At 38.2% G+C, this 9,255-nt stretch overlaps 1 protein-coding gene and 1 long non-coding RNA gene across 2 annotated transcripts in view; both read left to right on the forward strand.

Annotated features, from left to right (window-relative positions):
- acot8 (acyl-CoA thioesterase 8) overlaps positions 1-9,255 on the forward strand; it is a 27,977-nt gene that overhangs the window by 12,471 nt on the left and 6,251 nt on the right. The window contains exons 2-4 of the mRNA XM_014023704.1: positions 1,345-1,481; positions 3,044-3,269; positions 6,908-7,065. Coding sequence (XP_013879158.1) covers positions 1,345-1,481; positions 3,044-3,269; positions 6,908-7,065 — 521 coding nt within the window. The remainder of the gene's footprint in view (positions 1-1,344; positions 1,482-3,043; positions 3,270-6,907; positions 7,066-9,255) is intronic.
- LOC106528519 (uncharacterized) lies at positions 3,630-4,781 on the forward strand. Its single transcript, XR_001311517.1, has 2 exons — positions 3,630-4,010; positions 4,287-4,781. It is a non-coding gene; the product is annotated as an uncharacterized LOC106528519 (long non-coding RNA).

Consider the following 9,255-nt stretch of genomic DNA (forward strand, 5'->3'; position numbering starts at 1 on the left):
AATAGTGAATAAAAGTGAGAAAAAATATTTTAAAAGTTGTTACTTTGTATATTTTGTAGCATTGTTTTGGGTTTGCAAGAAGGTCCCTGGTCAGAGCTAATGCTTTTTTGTGGGGGCATGGCATGAAAAAGTTTGGGAACCCCTCATCTAGAATTTAGTTACAGTCAGACAAAGCAGATTTTATGTTAAAATGACCATCTACAGACTGAGTGACTGACTGAGCACATGCCACTGTGTTTATGCATCACCGAAGCGGAAGAAAAAGTAGTTCCCTCCAATCACATGATTTAGACAAGATTTGAATAGTTTAGTTATTTTTCCACTAGTTTCCTGTTAGTGATATACATTATGTGAAATAACTAAAGTATCAAAGTATCTATTTTAATTTTTGTATTGCTTCTAGAGCATAAAGTTCTGGTATCAGTAGTATTGATATCTCAGTATCGATCTGCACATCACTAAAATGTGCATGACAGTAGGTCACGAGGAACAGTGTTGAAGACCTCTGCAACATCAGAATTTCCATTTTGTAATATGACATTCAGTATTAGTGTTCACACACATCTAATCCTTATGAATAAAAAATATAATTGTTTTTGCACTGTTCTCTGCAAGTTTCAGGGTTTGTACTGGTGCTTGAAATCCTTGAAAAAATCTTAAATTTTAAAGTGTTTTAAAGGTTTGGAAAGTGCTTATTTCTGTATAAATTCCTTGAAAGTGCTTGATAATCTAACTGCACAAACATGCATAGCACAAAAGACTGCTTCATAATGGTAGGGTAAACACCACTGAATCTTTAAATAACTTGTAGTTCTGTAGTTTTACATATTGCATTCATGAATTATTTTCTATCAGATAAAAACTGAAAAGGTCAAGTTTTTAATGAAATATAAATGAATGTGGCATAATACTCACCTAATGTCATGTTATTTAAACTGCCATTTCAAATAATCATAACAATTAACAAAACCTTTGACTCCGTTGCTGAGTTTAGGTGTTGTATGTGATACTGATGGTCTTTTGCCTTTATGACAGTACCTAAGCATGCATAATACTACAACACCTAGCCCCATCCTTAAAGGTTGCTGAAATTCTCGCAAGGGGTGGCCATTTTTGTGTTTCTCTTGTTCAGTGGTCAGGGACACTTTTAAAGCTAAAAAATGGAATTCAGAATTAAAATCCACTTTTTAGTTATTTTTTTAACAGTCACATGGTAAAATAAATGACAATTTTATTAAATATAGTAAATAAAAACATCACAGCCATCAAAGTTTAGTTTTAACTCTGATTAGATTAACTTAATAAAGTCAAGTGTTTGTTTCAGAAGTTTCTAACTTTCCTCAGGGGGACACAACACTGGGTACCCCGCACTCAGCGCTTGTTTGGGGGTCAGATAATTGGTCAGGCTTTGGTGGCTGCAGCCAAATCCATCAGTGACAACTTCTACGCTCACTCCATCCACTGTTACTTTGTACGAGCAGGTAAGACTAGCTGACTGGAAGCTATATTTTTGTGAATCTTTTCATGACTGCGAGGCCGCAGTTATTTGATGAATGAGTTGGTTTCTCCACAGATTCAACTAACCCTGATTTGAAAATCACAGGCACACCTCTGCTTCTTTTGCTGGGTCAAATGCATTTTATAAACATGGACAATGTTTATAGTAATTCTCAATAAAAATATATAAAGAATTTTGACAGATCAACGTATGTTTTTTCTCTATTTTTAATACTGAATACTATTGTGCAATTTATTTAAACTTTATTGCCCATCATTATGAAAGGCGTCTGTGTACTGTGCATGAGATTCTGTGTAACCTCATTAACTAAATTTGACTAAAATGGCTAATTATTCACTGTCTGTGTTTCAATTCATGGCTTGCAGCTGATGTCATCACTACCCCACGTAGGCTGCCCCAATTTGTCAGCCCCTACTCCTGTGGCTGACAAAACCCCAAAAACTTCGGCTGCATCTTAAGGCTGAGGTAAGCTAGGTTTATTTATAGTTGACGTGTCGTGCCAGGTACGAGGGGGCGTGCACCAAAAGTGACACAATCGTGTTGTCCCTGCCCCTGAGTGTTGGGCCCCGTGCAGTGTCCCAGCACATGGTCGTGCACTTCCGAAATTTTGTAACTCCGCACAGGCTGTGCGTACACGTGGCAGTAGACTTTATTACTTGTGAAAATGTAGGACAGCAAAAGCTTGACAGACACATGTTATTTGAATGGTGCGCAAATCGTGCGCAACCTTTGCAGAGTTACAAAAATTCGGGGGTGCACGACCACACACCAGGACACTGCACGGGGCCAACGCACAGGGGAGTGGAAAATTTGATTGTGTCACTTTTGGCGCGCGCCCGGCACAACATGTCAACAATAAACCTAGCTTGAGTATCCTACATGGCCGATGGTATCCCAGAATTTATTGCGCCGTCAGCAAATCAAACAGAAAAACAAAGACGGCAAAGTAATTTTATTTTACGGCAGATTTTTATTTATTTTTTTATTATGGAGTCAGGAATTTTATGTAAGTTAAACAACTTACCTGAAGAAGCTTTTGTTGTAATGAGGTGTTAAATAAAATGCAGTTTCAAGTACTGATACTGGAGCTAAACCCAAATTAATGATTATTTATTTATTTATTTGTAACGTTTTTCTATTAAAACTGAATTTTATGAAGTTATACCAACTGAAGCGATGTGATATAAAACGTATCACCATGGTAATCAGGCAGCACGTGGTCACGCAAACGTACGTCTTCTGTAGACTAGACTGTCAAGTTTCACAGCCGTTTATGCATCTGGCACGAGCGGCCTACAGCCCATGTAGACTGCAGCCAACATCCGCCGCGGTCTATGTCAGCTGCAACCCACAAATTGAGACACAGCCACTATTTTTTTATTATATGATAGTCTTAGTCTGAAACTCTGGCATTAAAGGTTGTGTTGCCTTTAAATTTATTTACAAACTATACAATTGCATGTTTATTGTACAACTAGTAACAAGTATATAAAAGTTTTTTTCACTGCTTGTGTGGGTTTTTAGGGGACCCTAAGGTTTCCGTGCTGTACCAGGTGGACCACACACGAGATGGCCGCAGTTTCGCTGTTCGCTCTGTAAAAGCCATCCAGCACGGGCAGCCTATACTGATTTGTCAGGCATCCTTCCAGGTGCTGCAACCAAGCCCCCTGCAGCACCAGTTTCCCATGCCAGTGGTCCCTCAGCCTGAGGACCTGCTCACCATTGAGGAGCTTATCCACCGTTATCTCAGGTAGAATTGGGTTTTAAAGTTTCCTATTATTTGTAAGTATATCAGCCAGAACACATTATCTCCTACTGTGATTTATATGTTGAATGTGATGTGTAGCCAATCAGACAGCAAGGTAATGTAAACGCACAAGGGATTCCAAAATACAGAAGATTTTGGACTCTTAAAAATCTCTTGTAGTCTTGTGCCAAATGCCAAGAAAATGCATTGCTGGTAAAAAATTATAATAATAATGATGCATTTTATTTACACGCGCCTTTCAAAACTCAAGGTCACCTTACAAAAGTCAATAATAAAAACCACAATAAAACAAACACAATAAAATCAATAAATCAGTTAACAAAACAAAATAAAATAATGCAAATTGATGCTCTACAATATAAATTTGTTTTCAGGGGGAGGACCCCCAGACCCCTCTTGGTTGACCTCCCTATAAATGGTCAGCCGTCTAATTTTTCTAAATAGCCTCCTACTCCTGAAAAGTTAGAACTCCCTGCATCTTTATGTTTACACAAACAATATGACATTAAAGTTGCAGTATGTAGTTTCTTGAAAGCCCAGAACTTAGAAAATTTTTGAAGAGATACAACCTTCAAGTCCCTCCCCCCTGCTCTCAGCCCACCTTCCTAAGCTCCTCCCCCACAGCAGTACCCTCAGCCAGGAGCGCGCTGCGCGCATGCTTGTAAACAGCAAGAGTGCAGACCGTAACGTAACACAGAGCTCAGAGCTAAGCACCCGTCACAGGTAAGAATAAACCATCAACAATATATTTTTAACTATCATGTCTTGCCCATACTTTATCTACACAAGTGCTCCTTTTGTCATAATGTTACATGTAAATTATGTTGCACTCTTTATGAGTTATAAATAGCTATCAAGCTAACATAACACCATAGCTGCAGATTAGCATTGTGTATTGTTAGATACMGTTTATGATTTCAGCAACATGACAAGCCTGTGTATTAGTATTTTTCAGCTCTTGCTTTGCACAGTGTGACATTTTATCTTTATGCTATGCAGCTAGTTTTTGACAATCAATGGGCTCCAAACAGAACGTCATCTACCAGCTGATGGACAGGGAAGCTGTGTGCTGGAAAATCACGCAGGCCACGTGGGAGATGCAGCAGAGTGGCTTCAGGTCCTGAGAACCTCAGCAAGACATCTGCATCTCAACCCTACCTTCCACGCATCAAGGCTGCGAGTGTAGACTTCCAGGACTGTTTTAAACCTCTTCATGGACAATAAAGTGGATTTATTTCCTTGAGGCTATACATTTTTTAAAACTGTCTTGCCATGTATAAAAGATTTTCCTATTTAAATTATTATTTCTATTAGAATTTTGGTAAATATTCTTCAATAAAGTGTTAAATGGTTTTAGTTTTTGGTAACTGCTTATTAGTTAGAACTAAAGCATCACTTTACCATTGAACATTACTGAATTATCTTTTGATCAATTACAAAACACAAACTTACATTAGGAATCATGATAAATCACTGGGTCAGTGCTAGACATGCAATGACAAACACTAAAACAAGAACTAACATCTTAAAAAATGTGCTCTTAAAACTTTTCTTTTTTTAATAGACTGTTATTTTGTCTCTTGTAGCAATATATTGAAACATGTCCAGTATGTCTGAAGAGACCTAAAGTAACTTTGTATAGTAAAAGAGAAAAGTTTTTAAAGATTTATCAGATATATAGGCACAATGAACTTCACTGGATTAAATACATGCTTTGTTTGGCAAATGGGTAAAATTGTTATTTTATTATTATTATTATTATTATTTGCACAGGTAAATACATGAACATTGTGATTAGAGCTGAAAGATGATTCCTTCACGTGCCTTCATGTCTGGGACGGTTTGACCTGTTGAAAGAGCATAAAGTAGAAAATGTTTTAGAAATTTTGATCACAATGAATTACATCCTGAGGAGGAAGAAAACTTGTTGGCAGCAAAATATCAGGAAAACCTGTCTGATGTGCAATAACTGCTTATTATTGTGATGATGATGATATAACTTGTGATGAATACATAAGTGTCTGTGTTGATGTCTTTTAACAAACATAAACTAAAACATAATTTCTATTCCAACATGGATAGTTTCTTAATGATTTTAAACATTTCCCCCATTAAACATTTTCTGATGCTCCAGATAGTGAAAAAAACCCTTAACTGCAGTGGTTCTAAATTCTGGTCCTCATGACCCACTATCTAACTAGCCCACTATTTGATGTGTTTTCTCTTATCAGACTGATGAAAAAATAAACACAAAATTTTCTGTAGTTGTAAAACCTCTGGGACAATAATTTAGCATGAATATATACTATATTTCTGAACAAAAAGTAATCAGCAACAGCATATATTCTGTAGAACTAGCACACGTTTTCATGCTGGTGTTAAAAATCAAACGTGAACAACACTAAATACAAACATGACTAATATCAGCCTGGACAAACAGCAGTAGAGCAATTAGCTGACAGGCTAAGCGCTAATGTTGACCAGGCCTCATTGTATTTTATTTATTTTTTTATTTTCGACAGAGGTAGTGCACACAGTAATTTCAACATATCTAACTGCTTTTAATTCTGATCCACAACAGAATAAGTCAAGATAACTATATGTAGGTAAATATGAACAGTAGCTTACTGAGGTTAAATGGGTTAGCTACTAACGTTGGCATTTATCATAACATGTCGTCTTGCTTTATCTAATTCATTCTTTTCAACTTGGATTTCTTCCTGGGTCTTCTTCTGTTTCCCTGTGTTGGGTTTCAGAACAGGTGCCAATCCAGGTGTTTGTTGTTTATCCGCCATTTGCCACAGCTGTTGAGAACGTGCGCGGCCGAGGATGCGCGCTGCTGACAGGGACAGGGAGGATGGGCAAGAGCAGCGCATTCATGCAAGTAGGGGTCTCTGTGGACGAGTGCGGACGAGTGGGAAAGGCGATTCTAAAGCGACACACCTGATTTGACGGACTTTGTTAAAGGGACACACCTGACTGGACAAGCAAAAAAGCGGCGATACCGTACTGCACCACCTCATTGGACAAGAACAAAAGGGTCGTTACTGTACGGCACCACTTTTTCTGGAGAACCCTACTTGGGTCACATTTCTCCTGGTTAACCTTAGTGTGTTGGGGTCAGGGTCAGGCTGTAAAGAGATCCAGCAGATCTAAGGATACCATCATGTAGGCCTTGTAGCACAGTGTTTATGCTTTTGACACGCCCACTCTTGTGACACGCCCACTCTGATTCCGTTCATGAGACAAACCTCGATTTTGATTGGCTGTTCAGTCTCCGGGTCGGAGAGGTTTTAACAGAGGGCAAAAGGACCACCGGGAGGAGCCAGAGGACTTTTTTTTTCCAGAGATTATTTGTCTAATATCAATCTGTCAGGACATAGTGACAGTTTTAACAAATAAGTCAAAAATATATATTTTAAAAAGTAACAGACTGCAGCTTTAACACACATATTGAAATTGATCCCAGTTGATTGGTATCTTCAGTGCCAGAACAAGTTTTGTAGATTCAATCAGCCATGTTGTCTTGTTTTTTGTAGTATTTTTCCATTCTTGCTGGTGGAATGACTCACTGTAAAATTATTCTTAATTTCTGATTTTTATATTTGTTTGTTTCACAGTAAACCAGTCCTGACAGAGAATGCAAAAGGTGGCCTTAATAAACTTCTGGCTGATGAGGTCCCTATTGACATAAAACCTGTCAGCCCTGCACACTTTCACAGTTTTGGTCCTGGAGAACCAAGAAGGCTGTTTTGGGCGCGGGCTCGAGGATATATTGGTACAATGCACTTTATTACATTATGTTCACATATCAACACTTTCCTAAAATAATCACTTTTTTCTAGTTTTTAAGTAAACAAACATTTGAACAAATGAGATTTATTGATTTATTATTTTATTCGTTTTGCCAAAAAATGTCAAGTAATTATTTTAGGAAGTGAGAATATACAGATTGTTWTAATGGTTATTTACACAGTTTATGTTTCATCAAAAACATTGCATTTGCTCTTTTTGTATACATTTTTTTATCTGTTTATTGCATTGTAAATTGCACTGTGCGCACTGTGCGCACAGTCCGCAGTGCGCACAGTGGCATGTACTGTTCTGGGTGTGACACCAAGAACAGTACATGTGTGTACTGTGCGCACTGCAGATGTAAAAAATTGGTCTCTGCGCGGATCAGTCAGCAGATGTCCGCTTCGAGACCGCATTGCGTCTGCCTCCAGTACGCGCGGACCTCCGCGGACCGATGTGCGCTAGAGTATGTGGGGGCCTTAAGTTGTGGGGATAAGTTAACTCAGAATAACTGTTATCTGGCTTTCTGAAACCAACAACTCAGGATATGCACAATAGGTACCTCAGAACTTACTCAGGATCTCCACTTATCCTGCTTTCTGAAACGGGGCTCAGAAAGCAAGGTGACGTAAACACAGAGGGGAGTCCAAAATACAGAATACATAAAAAACCGTCATGACTCACCAGAAAGTCCACTGGATGTTGTAGAATTCATTTTGAATATTTTTTTCTGTTAAAATTTGTCCACAAACGATCAACATAGTTTCTTCCTCATCTCAACTATTTATGTACTCTGAACTCGCATCTCGCTGAAGATCACGTGAGATTTTTCCTCTGACATCTGAATTCTCGCAAGATTATAAGAAGTCTTCTTGCGTGAGTTCATGTCTGACAACTGAGTATTAATGAACAAAATCTGTCTGTACACCACACACAGGAAATACCGCACCCAACACTGACTCCTACTGGTACAATCTTGTACCATTTGCGCTGATCAATGATTTTGTACCACTGTAGGTCCACAGTAAATCACCCCAAGGGTCCTTCTCTGTACTTACAGTACTTTCCCAATAAAAGTACCTTTTGGGTACAATTGTTGACCTTTTTTTTGTTTTTGTAGGACCAAACCTGGTAGATCCATGATTTTTAATCAGTCTTTGAAAATCGTCCGACTCTTTTACAATCTTGCCCTTTGACCCAGCCTTTAGTGTCATGCAGCTACCCCAGGTGCAGTCAGAGCCCAGAAGAGATCCACTCCACGTCCAATACTGCAAATAAATCGCACATGGACAAAGCTGCCACTGCTCTTGCCCTGACTTACAAAGCGGGATGTCAGTTTTACTGTAGTGTTGTTTTCACTGACACTGTCGCACTAAATCCATGGATCTTGCTCCATTTGACTCACAGCCACACTTATTCATCTCGTCCACTGTCTGTACCTCTGTGACATTTAACAATCTTTTGGTTAAATGGGAAATTCTCACAAAATTAATTTATGTAGCGGAGTCTAGGCAAATCATTAAAGCCATGGATTTATTTCATTTAGTTCAGTAACAGTAACAGTGGTTGTAGAAGTAAGGACTAAAAACAGATACAGCTGGGGTGTCCAGACTTTGCCCTCACTGTCTTCAGTGTCTTAGAGGTTCTAAACCAATACACCTGATTTGAATGATTTAGCTGATGTTTGTGTAAACCAGTGTTTAAAAAAAGGCAGAAGTGGTTTTCCAGATCATATTCCTGTGACATTGTATCAGAACAAAGCCTGGCAATATTTGGCAGAGGCACGTCAGTTGCCGTTCTATGTTCAATTAGTCAATAACAAAAACAAGTCCAATAGAATTAAACATAGATAATAAATTATATGACAATGCTAGTATAGTTGCAAATGCATTTAATCATTACTTCATTGATTCATTAAAGATAACTCAAAGATAACCCAGTGCAACATTGATCTGCACGTATAAGAACATAGCGGGTAAAATAAGTATTGAACACGTCACCATTTGTCTCAGTAAATACAGTATATTACTAAAGGTGCTAATGACATGAAATTTTCACCAGATGTCGGTAACAACCCAAGTGATCCATGCATACAAATAAATCAAAATAATGTGGAATGGCACAGTGAAAAAGTATTGAACACACTTACTGAAATTTATCTAATACTTTGTAC

Source organism: Austrofundulus limnaeus, unplaced genomic scaffold, assembly GCF_001266775.1.
Source record: "Austrofundulus limnaeus strain Quisiro unplaced genomic scaffold, Austrofundulus_limnaeus-1.0 Scaffold387, whole genome shotgun sequence".
In the NCBI taxonomy this organism is placed as follows: domain Eukaryota; kingdom Metazoa; phylum Chordata; class Actinopteri; order Cyprinodontiformes; family Rivulidae; genus Austrofundulus; species Austrofundulus limnaeus.